The 17,234-nt window shown below is 51.7% G+C and overlaps 1 protein-coding gene and 1 long non-coding RNA gene across 4 annotated transcripts in view; one reads left to right on the plus strand and one right to left on the minus strand.

Moving 5' to 3' along the window:
* Positions 1-316: 316 nt before the first annotated feature.
* On the plus strand, positions 317-1,708 carry LOC143824743 (uncharacterized). Its single transcript, XR_013226855.1, has 3 exons — positions 317-491; positions 1,139-1,259; positions 1,632-1,708. It is a non-coding gene; the product is annotated as an uncharacterized LOC143824743 (long non-coding RNA).
* A 992-nt stretch (positions 1,709-2,700) lies between these two features.
* DVL1 (dishevelled segment polarity protein 1) overlaps positions 2,701-17,234 on the minus strand; it is a 56,667-nt gene continuing 42,133 nt past the window's right edge. The window contains exons 6-16 of one of the 3 annotated variants that reach the window (XM_077311133.1): positions 16,223-16,316; positions 15,279-15,348; positions 15,012-15,151; positions 14,439-14,515; positions 14,080-14,147; positions 13,626-13,775; positions 11,536-11,667; positions 10,252-10,419; positions 9,560-9,766; positions 8,852-8,890; positions 7,465-7,604 (exon numbers count right to left, since the gene is read on the minus strand). In XM_077311133.1, coding sequence (XP_077167248.1) covers positions 8,880-8,890; positions 9,560-9,766; positions 10,252-10,419; positions 11,536-11,667; positions 13,626-13,775; positions 14,080-14,147; positions 14,439-14,515; positions 15,012-15,151; positions 15,279-15,348; positions 16,223-16,316 — 1,117 coding nt within the window. In that variant the 3' untranslated portion in view covers positions 7,465-7,604; positions 8,852-8,879. Of the gene's footprint in view, positions 7,605-8,851; positions 8,891-9,559; positions 9,767-10,251; positions 10,420-11,535; positions 11,668-13,625; positions 13,776-14,079; positions 14,148-14,438; positions 14,516-15,011; positions 15,152-15,278; positions 15,349-16,222; positions 16,317-17,234 lie in introns of all 3 variants that reach the window. The other 2 variants (XM_077311131.1, XM_077311132.1) reach the window with 2 other exon arrangements.

Below are 17,234 nucleotides of genomic sequence, written 5' to 3' on the forward strand. Positions count from 1 at the left end.
ATGGAGCAAGGAGAGGTGGGGGGGGGTACACTGTCATGGGCGTCCCCCCTCCAAATCATTCGTTTTCTCCAGCAGACCTGATCTCTGTAATCTGGAGATTCCAGGAGATCCCCAGGCCCCCACAGGCGGTTGGCATCCCTACTTACCACCTGGCCCGCGTCTTGCAAAGCAGTTTGACCAAGATGCCAAAGAAAGGATGTGTTTCCCCACTAAGACTTAACACGATCTGTGATTTCCATTCACTGCAATGTCTGGGTTCTTCACCTCTTTCACAGCTGCTGACCGAAATAGCCAAAGTCAACTTCACTGTCGAATCGCAGCCTGTCTACTTCGATCGAAAGGGCAACCCGCCGACAGGCTACGATCTGCTCCTCTGGAGCTGGAACGCCACCGGAGACTTCGACCTCGTGCCCATCGGCGGCTATGACGCTTTGCGACGCAAACTCACCGTGAACGAATCGGAGATCCGGTGGCACACGAGAGATAAAAAGGTTCAGGCTCGCAAGGAAATGTCCCCCATTTTGAGGGGTGTGTGTGTGTGGATGGACAGGTGATCGAGTTGCACATGAATTGCACTCCAGGTCCTATAGCCTCCAGGTGGCGGCTCGAAATCTCCTAGAATTACGAACAGTCCCCAGTTGACGTAGTTCCGTTCTCCTGGAGAAAATGAACACACGTCACTGCCTTATATTAAATCTGGCCATCGGTCCATCCAAGTCAGAATTTATTCTGACCGGCTGTGGCTCTTGGGCAGAGGTCACCTGCTCCCTGGTCTTTCGAACTGGGGATGGTGGAGATTCAACCTGGGGCCTTCTGCATGCCACTGAGCCAGGCCCGCCCCACCAGCCCCTCGATGGCTGCTTTGGGAGGTACATTGTATGGAATTATAATCTGCTCTCCCTTCCCCAAATCCCACCTTCCCACAGCACAGAGGGTTCAGTTTTAACAACCGGAGAGTCAATAAATACAGCAGGCAGTGATCTACCTTTGGCAATTTGTAATATTGTGCACGGGGCAATAATCCTTTTGAGAACTGGCGCTTGTGTGTGAGAGATGAGTCTGTCCACTCTTTGCCTATTGAATGTCTAACCGTCCCCAGTTCGTAAAAGCGTCACTTCCTCCCTCCTTTCTACAAAAGGCCCCCTTATCCAGGTGCTCCCAGGACTGCAAGCCAAGTCAGAAGAGACACCTCCGAGGCGAACATAACTGCTGCTACCAGTGTGAGGACTGTCCGACAGGGTCCTTCCAGGACAAAAACGGTGAGCTGGATCTCTAAACTGAGAACATCCTTGCTGGATCAGGCCCAAATTCCACCTTGTGCCCAAGCGATTTTGCTTTTCAACTCTCAGTCAAAATGCAAATGGTTCCGTAAACGGAAGTTCCTATGATCCCCTGCCAAAATACTATCAGGGGCTCATGGGAAGTGTAGTCCATGGCCATCTGAAGAACCACCCCAGCCCTATGGCATTATACGCCTCTCCTTTCCATACCATACCCTGCCTTCCCTGGGTTCCATCCCCAAAATATCCTGGTGTTTCCCAGACCATAGCTGGAATCCCCCATGCCAGGGCTGAAATTTGGCCCAATGGATGACCCTCCCTGCCTGCCTGACCAGTCCCTTTCCTGCCTAGACCCCAGCGAATGTACCCAGTGCGCCAAGCACCAATGGTTCCTCAAGTTGAACAGCACGTGCCAGGACAGGACGACCGAGTACCTGGAGGTGACCGACCTCCTTCCCCTCATCACGCTGGCGCTGACCGTGCTGGCCCTGGTGCAGGTGGCCGTCATCGGCGGCATTTTCGCCAAGTACAGGAGCACCCCGGCCATGCGCCACATCGGCACCTTCCCGACTTGCCTGCTCCTCCTCTCTTCCACCTGCCTCTGCAGCAGCTGCTTCTTCTTCCTCGCCAAGCCCTCCGGCCCGGTCTGCATGGCCAGGCAGCCCTTGTTCTTCATCAGCTTCACCGTCAGCTTGGCGACGTTACTCGGGAAGGTGGTGCAAAGCACCGGACAGCCCCAGACCCCCACGAGGGCCTGGGTGAAGAGACACGCGTTGGCTCTGAGCGTCCTCGTCCACTCGGCCGCCCAAAGCTTCCTCTGCGTCTTCTGGTATCTCTGGGACCCGCCGTCCTTGGAGGAGAACGCGGGCCTGCAAAGAACCCTCCTGCTGCAATGCCGGGACGTTTCCTTCCCAGGCTTCGGCCTGCTCCTCGCTTACAGCTACTGCCTGGCTCTCCTTTGCTGCCTCTGCTCCTTTTGGGGAAGCAGCTCGCAGCGGGTCCCGAGCCGGGCCACCAAGTCCGTCAGCTTCGCCGTGGTCTTAATTATCATCATCTGGACCCTCTTTGTGCCCACCTACGCCACCTCCCAAGGGAAATACGTCTCCTTGTTCCAGGTGTTTGCGGGCCTGGCCAGCGTCTTCGCCATCTTTGGCTCCTGCTATTACCAGGTGTGCTACGTCGTCCTCTTTGCGCCCCGGATGAACACCGTGGGTCACTTCTGCAGCTTGCCCGGGACTCCTCCCGCAGAGGAGGAGTCCGACGTGGCAGGAACCAAGTAATTTGGGTTGCTAACCTCCAGGAGGCGGCTGGAGATATTCTGGTTTCCCAGAACCTCTGCATAGAGGACAGAACAATCCAAAACCAAAACAACCCCCCCCCCCGCAAACGAAAGGCAAGACAGGAAGTGCGTTTTGTCACATAAAATTAAAAGGTTTTTTTTTTTAGTGTTTAAAATAGCATTTACACATAAGCAGCTATATATTAACTATACAGACACTTGAGATTTTTTTTTTAATACAGTATCTACAAAAAAAAAATTCAGTTATGGAATAGACATTTAAAACGGGGAATGGTGTGGTTCACGCTGCTATGAAGGCAGCCCCGGCGCAAAGATGTCCTTAGGACCGCGCTCGAGAGAAGGAAAGGTGGGGCGGGGGTTAAAGATACTCTCCCCCCCCGCCGCTAATTAAAATCTTTTGACTTGTTCCTCTTCTCTACTGTACACGAAGTTCTTTACACGTCTTTCTAATCGCTGATTAGAATTAAACATTCCCTTAAAAGTCACTCGTTACAATCCGGTTAAATGCAATTTCCAAGAGAGACGATCACACGGCGTTCTTGTCGCTGCCGTGATGGGTTTGCTGTTTGCATGGAGAAAACAGAAGGAAAAGAGTCTCGGCAACCCGGGAAGGAAAAAACAATCATCCACTGTCAATCCGTCAACGTGGGCTGCCCAAGTGACACAAAACAATCCACCACATAGAGGGGCACGTAGCTGTGAACAGGAAGGATGGGCGTGGAGTTTATCCAGCGTCATCAATCGAGTCTCTTACTGGTGAAGACAGAGAGTATTTTGAAAGGGAAGACAGTTGTAATATAGTAAATGGGATGGAAGGAGTCGGAAATTACGCTTCCTGCATTCCTCTGACAGGGACTTCCCGAGGCTTTGGGCCCCTTTGGATTTCCGACACAGTGGGGCGGGCCCTGCCACAAAATGGCTGCCCTAGGAAGTGAAGCCAGCCACAAAATGGCTCCCACAACTTTGCTTTCAGTCACACAGTATAGGTCAGGGGTAGTCAAACTGCGGCCCTCCAGATGTCCATGGACTACAATTCCCAGGAGCGTTCGCTGGCAGGGGGCTTCTGGGAATTGTAGTCCATGGACATCTGGAGGGCCGCAGTTTGACTACCCCTGGTATAGGTGGTCCTGTGGCGGCAGCTGCTGCCAAAGCAATCTTTTAAAATAATCCGTGCAGCCAACCCAATCTCCAGCGGCCAATGAGAAGCCTTCCCCCCCCCCCACAGGCCCATTTTCTAAAAAACACTAGTCGATCACCAGGCAGGTGCCCTGGTGCAATCCCTGCTGACTTGGGAAGGGAGGGATCTGAATTTGCTTGCCCCACCCTCTGTTGCCTCTGTCTTCACCCCTCACATGTGACTTCTGCCTTCACCGTAAGCGTACAGGCCTAAGCGTACGTGCCTTAGGGAGTGCATCGGACTGAGTTCACTGTCACTGACACACAATCACTCTTAAGACCGCACAGAACTGCGACCACAACCTTCCGTTTGCACAAACTTGAAAAAAGGAAAGAGAAAGTGGAAATTCCATTCTATCAGCTCTTACAGATGCTTTTCTCGGGGTTATCAAAAAGGTGCCATGCCAGCTTTTTAGTTTTTAGCGTCCAGCCCAGAGGCTGCTTTTCCGATACCGGTATCAGGGGAAAAAAGCTACGTACGCATGTGAATAATCGTATGAGCAGAAGGACTCCATGGGAGATCACTTGCTTCACATGCAGGAGGTCCCAGGAGGCATTTTTGTTCAGAAACAATCACAGATGGGTTACTGGAGATCTGCAGGTACTCAAGAGTAACAGAGTCAACATTCTGGGACATTTCACACGTGAAAACACAAAACATTCCCCCACCCTTGTGGTCTTTCTGAGATGTTACACCTCATCCTGATGGTGGATCACGCACTACATCAGGGGTGGTCAAACTGTGGCTCTCTCAATGTCCATGGACTACAATAACCATGACCCCCTGCTATGCTGACAGGGGCTCATGGTAATTGTAGTCGATGGGCATTGGGAGAGCCACACTTTGGCCACCTCTACATAACACGGTGCCCTGGCTTTCCAGCCAAGTCACATCTTTGTGTTCAAGCCAAGTCACGTTACTCAAGAGGCTTAACCTCTGTAATAATACTCAAGTGGTAACAACAGAGCAATTTTTTTTTAAAGTTGTGCTTCTAGGGCTTGGGGAAAGGAGCTCTGGGAATGGAGGTCCTTGCTCCTGTTTTCCCTGGTCTGGCCAAGCAAAAAAAAAAAAAAGAAAGAAAGAAAAGAAACAAAAAAAAAATCAACCCTGAGCGATATGGGTCTGCGTGCAAATTCTACCACAAAATCCAGTTTCACTGATTTTGACTTCTGCAGCACACAGGAATGCCCAGCCCTGCTGATGTTCACAGCTAGTATCAGGCTGGGGCAGGCAGATGGAGAGGGTTTTTGGGCTTCCGGAGGACTAAGCATAAAAGCTTCTGTGCAAACGGGAAAGCCCTGCTAACGTCTGCTACGACAGAAGGCCTCCTCACAAGAGCGCAGGGTGTTCTTCACCTCTGCTACAAGCCAAGCTTCCCCTCCCTTATAGACATACGTGTCTCATAAACTGAATGCACCACTAAGCAGCATTGGCTCTCCTCTTACTCTTTCAACGGCCGTTTTTAAGCACCTCTCACTTGCACGTTCATGTATGCATCCAACTTTCCTCTAACTAACCCCCTCCCCAATAATCACAAACTGTTTGCACTAACCATTACAAACATTTTTCCAGCAGTATGTTCCTAACGTCACAGGCGCTAGCCAATCAGGGCTCTCCCAGCTCCAGCTTTCCTCTCCTTACTCGAGAAACCTGCAGGATGGTTCCCTCTTTTCCTCTGCTCACTCTGCGTCAGAAAGTGGGGCATGTTTTCGCAGCAGCAAAGATTCGAGAAGAAGACCCCCTTTTTTTTTTTTGCACATTCATGAAATTCCATTTGCAGCCGTTGCAGAGTGAGAAGGTTGCTGCTCCAAAATTTAACACGAAACCATCTGAGGCGGCAGGTGGACATATTCTCTTTAAGAAGTCCCATGATTGCTTTGAAATTTAACAGTGCATTCTATGCAAACAGGGCCTCATCAGCTGTTTGGCTGCCTAGCTGGAATTGAATTTTATGATTTCCTATATTCCTTACATGGTCTACAGCAGGGGTAGTCAACCTGTGGCCCTCCAGACGTCCATGGACTACAACTCCCATGAGCCCCTGCCAGCATTTGCTGGCAGGGGCTCATGGGAATTGTAGTCCATGGACGTCTGGAGGGCCACAGGTTGACCACCCCTGGTCTACAGCACGGGTAGTCAAACTGCAGCCCTCCAGATGTCCATGGACTACAATTCCCATGAGCCCCTGCCACGGAATGGTAGTCCATGGACATCTGGAGGGCCGCAGTTTGACTGCCCCTGGTCTACAGCGGAACAACGTCTGAGCCCAGGGGCATCTCTGAGACCGACAAAATGCCACTGGACTCAAAACCTCGTCCTGCTGCCGCAAACCAGCACAGCTACCCACCCAAACGATCTACAATGACCTGAGGCTTTTTTGTACGCAGCTGGATTCGGCTCCCACCTTCCGTGTAGGACAGAAAACAACCTGTGCCAGAGGGAAGAACGAAGACGTCGAGCATTTCCTTGATTCCACGATCAATGCAGAGCCGAGAGCAAATAAAACTGGTTGCGGCAGCATCTATATTAAGGAGAGAGTTGGACAGCAGACCCGTCGTCTGCATGGATGCCTGTAGCAGCTCTTAAAAGACTGGCAGATGCTACAGCCACTCTGAGGCTTCTATTCATACAGAACGAACGTACAGGTAGCGCCACGGTGATGCTACACAAGGATGCTGTTTGGCTGTTAAGTGCAGAACAAGAAGGCCCACCACAAAGTGCAGGGCGGTGAACTGTGACCGTATCGCAGACGTCGGCCCTTCTCCTGCTACCAAGCGGCTTCCCCCTTCTGAGCGTTAGCATCTCAGAAAAACGAGACAGCTTCGGTACGGAATCGCCCACCTCTGGAAGAGAGCCTCCAAGAACGGCCCTCTGCTTGGATTTCACAGCTGCCGGCGGGCAAGGAAATAAAAACAAAAAACAGAAGTCGCCAACTTAGCTCGAAAGCAAAAAAAACAAACAAAATAAAATCGATTTCTCTTTTAGAAAGGTGCAAATACGCATGACGGGGAAAGTGTAATGCAAAATCTCAATTCCTTGATTCAGCCAAGAAGGATACAGTATAATTGCACTGAGAAGAGGCGCCACTAAGAACAAAGCTTATATGTGAAGAGAACACCAATCAACCACATTCAGGAAAACAAAGGTAAGGGGGAGGGGGCAAACAAGAGACCCCACCCATTGGCCGATAGCCAGCGTCCCAGGATTTCTCTTCCTCGTTGGTTTGCGATGCACAATCGAGGGTCAGAAAGCTGTGACATGCAAGAACAGTCAAATGTTTATTTTTCTCTCCCACCCGCCAACCCCCTGGGCTTGTTCCAAGCGTCCGACATCGATTCGCTGACTAAAAAGCAGCCCCGCTGGGGTGGGGCTGGGGCTGGGGCTGGGGAAACCAACCCTTGTTGCAGAGTCTCTGAAGGCACTTCCGATCACATGATATCGACGAAGAATTCGCAAGGGTTGCCCATGGCCTTCTGGAAGGACTGGCGGCTGCCCGTCAGCTCAGGGGGGACGGAGCCGAGTTCTCGGACGGGAGGGCCTCCAGGAGGGCCGCTCGTCCCGTAGACTTTGGAGCCCAGCTTGGGGAGGGTGTAAAGTGGGGGGACCCCCGGGGGCCCGTACGAGTGGTGGCTGCGGGGGCTCCTGTCGCTGGGGGCGGTGGAGACGTGGCTGCGGTGGCTCAGCTGGCTGGGGGGCCGCTCGTGCCGCACGATGCCGCCCCCTCCCCCGCTCCGGGCGGTGTGGTCCGACTCACTGCCGCTGCCGGCCGATTTGCGATCCTTCTCCCGGTTGAGCGCCCTCCGGTTCGTCTCGCTGTTGCTTCGGTTAGAGCCGCTGCTTTTGCTTCCTGGGGTGGGGGGGGGGGAGACAGGGAGGAGCGTGGGTTAGCTTTGGTTGTGTTGCCTTCCTTTGCCGCTCCCCAAACCGGTTCCCCTTGGAATCATTGTGGAACTTCAACAATGACACTCCCGCACGGCACAGAAGCACCCGCGCTGCGGACGGTTACCGAATTTGACTGGTTCGCGGCCGCTAAGACAGAAGCGGATGAGATTCTATCATGCATGGGTGCCGGGAGGCTGTGTAGAAGCGACGACAGAATAGCAAAACAGCACAGACAAGGATGGCTTTTGAGATGAACCAAGGAAGGGGAGCAAAGAAGCAACCTCTGAAACGTAGCGGAAGACTCTTGAAGTCCCAACGGAGCACAGCGTTTTGCGCAAACAGGTTTGAGACTCCAACCCACTTCAGTTATTTTTATGTTATCAGGCAATGTGGTGGAAAGGCAGTTCCAGAAGAGCTGCCTGCAGGACGGGCGCCAATGACTGGAAGTGACCTGCCTACTTCTAGAGGGTTGTCCTCGCGGTGGAGCCCAGGGACGCCGCAGGGGATGAGATACTGCATAGGTGAAAACCTAGGCTGATGCCGGTGGGATAAACCATTTATGCAGTTGCTTTGTTTGCCAACGATGGGGAACAGGCATTGGTGCTCAGGCACCTTCGGCAGTGGATGAGAGGAAGAGGAGAGGAAGCCTCTCAAGATGAAGGCCAGCAGGAGCAGCTCAGGGATAACGGACCCCAAGATGGTCTGTGTTCGAGACCAAAAATAAGAACTCTGCGGATCATGCAAAGGAAGAGGACATGCGGGTGGAAAAGGGTTAGATTCCCTTGCAAGCTCCCAGCAGCACTGAATCACCCTGGAGTGCAGGATTCCAAGAAATTGCTTTCAGCTAAGGGGCAGCGCCTGGGCCAATCCACTTATCAGCTTTGCAATTTTGTTGCTCAACTGAGTTTTTAAGAAACGACACACAAAACCCTGCTGGAGCAACCTCTAACTCACTTGGGAACTCTCCAAGGTCCTGAATAACTTGTAACCGATATCCTCGTAACTGAAACTGGCACAAGACATACCTGACACGCTGCTGCTCACAGCCTGAGCAGTAGAGAGGCTGGGAAGGGCATTCAAATGAAAATAAGCAAGGTGGGAAAAGAAAAAGGAGAAAACAAGCTAAATGTTTGGAAGGACAAGAATCTAGATGATCATGCTATGGACCAAAAGTGTTTTTTTTTTTTTTTAACAGAGGTGCGAGAAGCTTACCAATCCCAGCCATTCCTTTAGGGATCCTTCAGTCTAAGGCTTGCTCAGGACAAAACAAGGGAATAACAGTTACAAAGAGACACCCCCCCCAAGGAAAATGACACAGCAGTTGCCACAGCAAAGGTGTTGTCACTAGGCAGGGATTGAGGAAGAAGAGCCAAGAACTCTTTGGGCTCCTGTACCCTTTTTTATCTGGACATTCTCATGCAACACGTCTGTGGCCTTTATGGTTCGTATAAATCGGGGATTCACACGCTGGCCCCAGGGCTGGCCATGTGACTGACGTGGTAATTCTACAACCACTGCAGCAACTGGTCATGCCAACTGGTACGGAGGAAGGCCAATGTCTGAGCGGGGATTCGAACATGAGTGTTCCCTATGCAGGCCTCTCGGTGGACTGAACCAATTAAGTCAATCAGCCAGGGTTACGAGACAACCGAAGGAGACCAAAACGGCTCTCCTTCGAGGCGGTCCAAGACACTGTGAATCCATGCAGGCGGCTTTGTTAAAACAATCGTTAACCAGCCCATTTTCTGCAGCAAAAAAGGAATACGCTCCATGCATGAGGCACACAAAAAACCAACGAAAAGAGAAAGGGCGGAGCAAAGCGAGGGGGCATGGCGGGGACGGGGGGAGGAGAGAAAATTAAGCCAACGGCCAGGGGGAATGGAACAGACTCCAAGTAGTCGATTCCACGGAAAACCTTACCTTCGCTTTGTTGGCTCCCCGCGCTGCCGCTCCCGTAGCTAAAGCCGGGATCTTGGTATGCCGGCGGGAAACACGGAGGAGCGAGGGGATACTGGTAAGGATAGCCGTGACCCAACGGCCAAGGCGTGGCCGAGGGAGGGAGGGGGCCGAGGGTGTCTTGGTCCGAAGCCCCGCTGGAACCGTTGTTAAGATTCAGCGCCGCTAGATCTGGGCGGGAGGAAAGAAACGTGAGGATGGCGCTGGGGAAACGACGAGAGATAAACAGAGGGGAGTCCTGAGACAACGTAGAGACGCTCGAGATTTTCGGCACAGGAGTCAAGGAGCCTCCCCGCCACCCCGCCTTGCAGAAGCTCAGAGTGGCAGATAGGGCACGACCCCCTCCCTCCCATTTTATCCTTGCAACAACCTCACACAACAAGTCAGGTGGAGAAAAAACGGCAGGCCCGACGTAAATTTCGTGGCTCAGCCAACCCAGTCCTTGTCCAGCCCTCTAGCTGCCATACTGCGCCGATTCATGAGAAATCTTTTTCGGGATTGTGCTCTTAATTTTTTGAAGTCTGCCCCTCTCGTGAAGACTCGAGGCAGCTCACAGAACGAGAAGGTGGCGCAGTGTGGATTTTGAAATCGGGACGCCGACCAGGCCCTGGGTGGCCGAGCCGAGCCTGCCTTCGCCAGCTGCCCGTCTGACTTACTGCCGCAGAGATCTCCGAAGACGTAGTAGCACTGCTCGGAAAAGGTGATCTTGTTCACAGTGTGCCTGAGGTAGCCGTGTTTTAACATGCTGCTGGCGTACTTCCGGGCCTCCCTTCGGTCTTTAAAGCCCTCCACGTGCGTGTAGAGCCAATCGACCACGTCTGCTCCTGTAAGCCGGGAAATAGGCGGTAAGAGAACGATGCGGGACCCGACGGAAGAATCCAGTCTGGCGGGGAAGTGTTCACACTGGAGTGAAGTCAAATGTAGCCGCAGAATTACATTAATATTAGAGCTGCCACCTCTCCCTTCATAGGGATTTTTTCCAAAGCTGTTGTGAAAACAGACTTAGTAATTGATCGCTCTCTGTTTTACCCTCGCTCATAGAATCATAGAGTTGGAAGGGGCCATACAGGCCATAGAATCATAGAGTTGGAAGGGGCCATACAGGCCATCTAGTCCAACCCCCTGCTCAACGCAGGATCAGCCCAAAGCATCCTAAAGCATCCAAGAAAAGTGTGTATCCAGCCTTTGCTTGAAGACTGCCAGTGAGGGGGAGCTCACCACCTCCCTAGGCAGCCTATTCCACTGCTGAACTACTCTGACTGTGAAAAAGTTTTTCCTGATATCTAGCCTATATCGTTGTACTTGAAGTTTAAACAATCCGCCAGCTTTGTGTATTGGTTAAGTACAGCAGCCTCTAATCTGGAGAACTGGGTTTGATTCCTCAGTCCTCCTCCACGTGTAGCCAGCTGCGCTGAATCATGACACCATGCTGGCTCTCAAGAGGGAATGCTCTGATCTGCCATCTTAACTATGGTTGACAACTGGGGCTTGTTTAGCAAACCTGGGTTTGGTTTGGGTCAGCATGGAAGCAGCCTCTTGGCACAGCGAAAAAAAGTGGGAGAGAGCAGAGGGGATCTGAATTCTCGAGAGGAGGGATTGGGGACCATTTTGTCTCAACCTCTCCCTGAACAAAACACCATTGTGCGAATTGACTGCACTTGCACGCCAAAAGCAGCAGGAGGCAGTCTTGTCTTGTGGAAAACTTCGGCCAGAGTTTCCTCTCCCATCCCAGAAAAAGAAATGGAACATTTTGCACACAGAGGTTAGGACTGACCTCAATCACTGTGGGCAGGGAGCCCACAGGCCCGGCCAGTTTCCTGACTCACCAAATTCTCAAGCAAACAAAAAAAACCCACAAGCGCAAACATCCCCATCACATCGCTCTTTTACGAACACAATGCCAAAGGGATGGCCTTTCCGCGAGAGCCGGAGAGACTCACCGATGACCGCGTTGGCGATGGTGATTTTGAGCCACATCCTGTCCCGGATCTCCAGGCCCGAATCTGGCAACTGCATCACCTTGACAATGGTGGCCATGTCGCTCTTGACCGTCAAGGGGGACTCGTCCAGTTCTGAAAACCGGAAAAGGGGGATGGGGGTGGGGAGATTTCGCAGTCAGCGAAGCCAGGGACAAAGCGGACAGGGGAGACAGAGGGGGGATAGTTTTGCGCAGAGGGGGCAGAAGCAGAGGCGGTTGACCCTGGGGCAGCTGCCGAAGCTGCAGGTGGACAGAGCCGCCTTGCAAGGGCCAAGCCATGCGAAAGCTTCTTTCCGGTAGCCTCACTGAATCATTTTGTCGTAGTACCTACCCCGCTGTATCAGAATTTCAAATCTGCCTGCAGGCTCAAAGAAGGTAGGGCCCCTTGTGTTCAAAGGACCTCACGCCTCCGTGTCCTTTACATTTTGCCGGCCGACAATGACTTCCGTAACGGATTTCCGCCGCGCATCTTAAGCGATCTTCCCTATGGCTGGCGCCTACGCTGTTTCCACATCAACAAACCAAACTGACTACTGCCCAGGCAAAACCCGAGCATGGTTTGGCAATTTGTTACACGCCCACAAAGCACAAAGGCTATTAATGCGCTGCCCGGCATAGGGCCCGGGAGAACTTCATTGTGTCAATTCCGCCTGCCATGCTTCTGCTCACCATCAAGGGCAGTACTGAGCTGACCAGAAAGGCTCCCTGTTCTAATCCCACCAACTGGGCTTGAATTTAGACCCCTGTCACTGGCAGACCCCCCCCCCCCCCCAGACGCATGTCCATGCCTGTAAAAAAAAGAGAAAGCAGCGTGTGGCAGAAGACAGACTGCGAACATTCATCTTTTCGCCATGCACTCCCAAACGCACAGCACACATCATCAACCGCATGCCGTTCGGCCACAAAGCTCCCGGGGGCCCGTAAGCGATCTGCGGCCAGAGCTCTGCAGCGACGCCTCGGCTTTGCCTGGAAGTTAGTTCGGTTAGTAGCGAGAGAAAGCGACGTGTGGTTTCGTTTAAGGACATTCCAATTGGAGCTTGTGGGGAGCGATAAAACTAGAGAGCTGGAGGCTGTTCTGGAGAGGGCAACCCGGCTACGATGCAAACAACCGGTGGGGTTGGAAAGTTGGCTGATTCCGGAATTAGTGCAGACAGAGCCACGCTTCTGAAAACTGGTCCTTCCTAAATGTGGGTTGTGATCCTTCCTAAACGTGGGTCCTTCCTAAATGTGGGTGTGATCCGTTGAAAATCAAGCTTAAACTAAACGGAGCACTTAAACCATGTGTGCCTCCCCCAAAATAAGGGGTGGAAAGTCATAGCCAGCTTGTGGAGAGCCATGGGGAGGGTCCATTACTCAGTTGGTAAACATCTGTTTGCCATGCAGGAGGTCTCCGGCTCAAACACCCAGAACCCAAAAAGATAAGGGAAATGAATTTAAGCCTACATAGGATTGCACTGTCTTTTAAAATATAGTACTAATATTTATTTAAGTTATAAACCCAAGGCTTATAGCATGGCCCCAATAAAATTAATGCATATATGGCTACTAACGTCTCTACTGACCAGATGCGTTTTGGCACTGGCACCTTCATCAATGGTCAGGCATCAACTCAAACCAGCATACATAAAATACAAGAAATGCAAGAATTGTTATATGGCCAGTTGGCTCCTTTCCATAAAATGATATATTCCATAAAACGATATACTGGACATTATGGACCAGAAGGCCAGAGAAAATCAGGAGCCATCCTTCATCCAAATGGGGTGAAGGTTGGAGCTGAGATCATTCGCTCGGGACATTCTGATTGGACTACTCTGCCTCTGTCTGTCTGTCTCTGTCTCTCTCTCTGTGTCTCTCTCTCTCTTAAAGGGCCACACTTTCTGCAACAGAGAAGTTTTACGCTCCCCACAAAGTGCAAATTAAAAACCAGTCGTTTTGTTGCTGCCGCTCTTCCGTTTTGTGTATTTTGTTTGTTTCGTTTTTGTACAGCTCTACACTGCCGGCCCTGCGCAGGAGGAAAAACGTCCCGGTTCTGGCGGCAGTGTGACTTACTTTCCGAATCGGGAATTGAGGTTGTTAGTGAGGAGCTGGTAGAGGTGATGGTGCTCATGGAGGGGCTCATACCGTAACGGGGGTACGCTCCCGTCAGGGCCGTGGTATGAGAGATCCAGGCCGCGGGGTCGATCGGCCGCACCGGCTCAGCTGGAAGGCGCAAAAGAGAAAGGCAAAGAATCAAGGTTAGTAGAACGTTCTTTGGGATGGAATCCCCTAGGCCAGAGGTCCCCGACGTGGCACCCCTGGGCACCACGGAGCCCTGCAGACACCTTTCCTGGTGCCCACCAAGTGTTTCTGGAAAGTGGGCCACTGGGTTTTTTTGCCCAGCAGAGTTTCTGACTGGCCGCTGGAGGTCTGATTGACTGCATCTTTTTTTGTTGTTGTTGTTAATGTTTCTTCGGTGGTTGACCTTCCATGCGGTTGCTTCTTGCCACAATAATGGCTCACTCACCCCTGGGGATTGTGAAATAACTCCTTGGGGTGGGATCCCAGCACTTGGCGACAGTTAGGCTGATGGGCCTGCAAAAACAAAACGGAACGGGAGTCAAGTCCAGGAAATGACCACCTAGCTGTCTTAAGACCACTGCTGGCCTTCTGTGTAAACTGCCCTGAGCCTCCAGGGAGGGCGGTATATAAACATGACAGACAGACAGACAATAAAATCAGACTCCAGCAGCACCTTTAAGACCAACAAAGATTTATTCAAGGCATGATCTTTTGAGTGCAAGCACTCTTCCTCAGACTATGAACTGACAGTGGGAACAGACAGACAGACAGACAGACAGATAGATAAAAAAGAGCATCACTTACCCGGGCTTGGAGACGATTTCTCGCAGCACCCGCACTGCGTCATCATTGCTCATGTTCTCAAAGTTGACCTCGTTCACCTGGAATGCAATGCAAGAAGGTTGTGTCTTAGAGACCAGGTCTTCAGAGCACCACTTGGGAGCGCTAGATTACACTGAGACTGCATTGTGCAGGGGGTTGGACTAGATGACCCCGGAGTTCCCTTCCAACTCTAGGATTCTAGGCAGCGAACATATGAAACCCAACTAAAATTGTGTTGAGATAAAGAAGAATTGTGTGCATTGACTGGCCTCGGAGAACAACTGGTTAAGAGAGGTTAAGAGAGCGAGAGGGCACCATGTGGGCATTCTGGGGAGAAGTTCCAGGCACAAGAGAAAACCGGCAGAATCTCACGTCCTTTGGGGGAAAATAGTCTGATGACTAGGGAAACAGCCAGCTAGGGCTGGGGCATGCTGGAGCACAAGGACGCCGAAGCCCACAGACCACATAAAGAGAGGCTCTTCACTGCCTTCTCCCATGTCCACCGAACGCCTCTGCCTTGAAATGGATGGAGAAGGGGCCCTGGCTCGCACCGACCTGTAACAGCATGTCCCCCGGTTCGATCCGTCCGTCAGCCGCCACCGCCCCGCCTTTCATGATGGAGCCGATGTAGATCCCCCCGTCTCCCCGGTCGTTGCTCTGGCCGACGATGCTGATCCCCAGGAAGTTGTATTTTTCTGAAATAGGGGACAGAGGAGAATACGTGATACAGAACACGACCTTCTAGAACGGCCGGCTAAGGGAGGCAAAAGCGACTTCCCCTTCATCAGTCAGAATGTTTGTGAACGTTCCGTGATGGCTCACCCATGTTGAGAGTGACGGTGATGATGTTCAGAGACATGGTGGAATCCGTGATGCTGCTGAAGGAGGACGACTGGAAGACACAAAAAGAGGCTTGTAAGAATCCATGGGAGGTGGATAACGGAAGGGCTGATTGGCCAAGCTCATCGAGAGAAACAGGAGACAACTTAAGCTGGGGGAGGGGGGGGATGTGGACGTATGAGTTCTCGACTGCCACCAAGGACACTCCAGCAGAGGAGGGGAAGAAGCAGCCAAGCACTCTTCCACTGAGCCTGAAACAGGTTCCGAGTGGGAAGGATGCTGGCATACATCGCTAACGTTTGTGTTCAGATGGATTTGGAAATGTAATTTGCTCTGAGAAGCCCAGTGGTCCAAAGAAGCATACAAACGCAGTAAAGAGGGGGTGAGACATAGTTTGAACGAGAGTCCCAATGATTTACAAAATCAGTTCATTGATTGCACAGCCAGTTCAGAAGAGGAAGCCCCCTTCTGCCCTGCTTCTCTAAAACCGACCAAAACGGCTTGTTCAGAACAGTGTCTTCCAACATCCTTTAAATAAGGGCTCAGTTAAAGGAATCTTAGTTGGTTGTATAGCTGTATAATGCAGTCTGCTAAAGAATAAAATTATCACAAGAGGCATTCCCCCATCCAGAAGAGGCATTCCCCCATTGAGAAGAGGCATTCCCCCATTCAGAAGATTCCCCCATTCAGAAGAGGCATTCCCCCATTCGAAGAAGCTTTCCTTTCAGTGTGAGAGTGAAAGGAGGACACCTTTTCCAAGTTAGTCACTGTTCATGCTTCTCCTAAGTGCGCTTTATTAAAGAATACATCTCTTTAAAAAAATGGGCTGTTTAATTAATATTAAGGGCCACCTAGTTAAACTATCATCAACTTCAGCCTACCACGGAATTCCACTCCCCCACCCCCTGCCCTCTGAGCAGGCTTACTCTGTCAATCTGGCGCATCTTCTGTTTCCTCCGCCGGCGTTTGTGCTTCCGGATGAGGCGGGACGAAGTGCTTTGCTCCGTTGAGCTACTCAGCCTGGAGAAGAGGAGGAGGAGAAATTCAGAACATGACTGCAATGAATAAGAAACCCTCTTTCTTTAAACCACCAAACTGGTGACACATATACAGCCGTCTACATCGGTGGACCGTACTTCCATGTCTCTTTCTTGTTGTGGTGTTGTGTCACGGCTGACCTATGGTGACGACATAGGCAAGAGACATTCAGAGGTGGCTTGCCATGGCCTGCTGCTCATCAAAACTTGTGGGGGGCTGGCTGGCAACCTTTACACCCCACTGAATAGCATCATGGCTGTGGGGACGCTGGTTAGCGATCTTGAGGTTTTGACTGCTCGGGTGGACAGAGGTGCATTCAAGACGATCATTTCAAACCAGGGACGCAACCCTTTCAACTCGATGAGCAATCTGAGACCTGCTTTTAATTACAGAGAGAGAGCGCAGTTTTCTTTCTCCGCTGCTTGGGAACCGGTGGCCTCGGGGGTCGTAACAACCTGAAATTACTGTTTGGTTTAACGATAATAATTTACAGCTTTCTTTCTCCTTCCAAAGCGAGAGCAGCCCCTTCCTCCTCCTGGGCCAAGCATAAATCAAACCTGGGTTTAGCAGAGGTCAGGAAGGCCCTGCCTCTTCCCAGGGCTTTTGGGTGGTCCTGACCGGGCTACCCAGAAAAGCGCCCAGGGAAATCCAAAGAGTTAGTCACAATTATGACCTGTACCAAGTCAGGTGGTGGAGGTGGGGTGTCAACCAACTAAGCTCTCTAGCATGCATGAGAACGGACCAAAAAACTGCACAGGATCGGAACAAGGGGCCATCTAGTCCTGTTTTGCAAGCTGGCCAGGGAAATGACCCCCGAACAGCCAACGAGCCACAATATCCCTCCAGTGGTTGCTTGCCAGGCAGGCAAAAAAAAAAAACAGGAGTTATAGATCAACCTGT

Source organism: Paroedura picta, chromosome 15, assembly GCF_049243985.1.
Source record: "Paroedura picta isolate Pp20150507F chromosome 15, Ppicta_v3.0, whole genome shotgun sequence".
Taxonomy (NCBI): Eukaryota; Metazoa; Chordata; class Lepidosauria; order Squamata; family Gekkonidae; genus Paroedura; species Paroedura picta.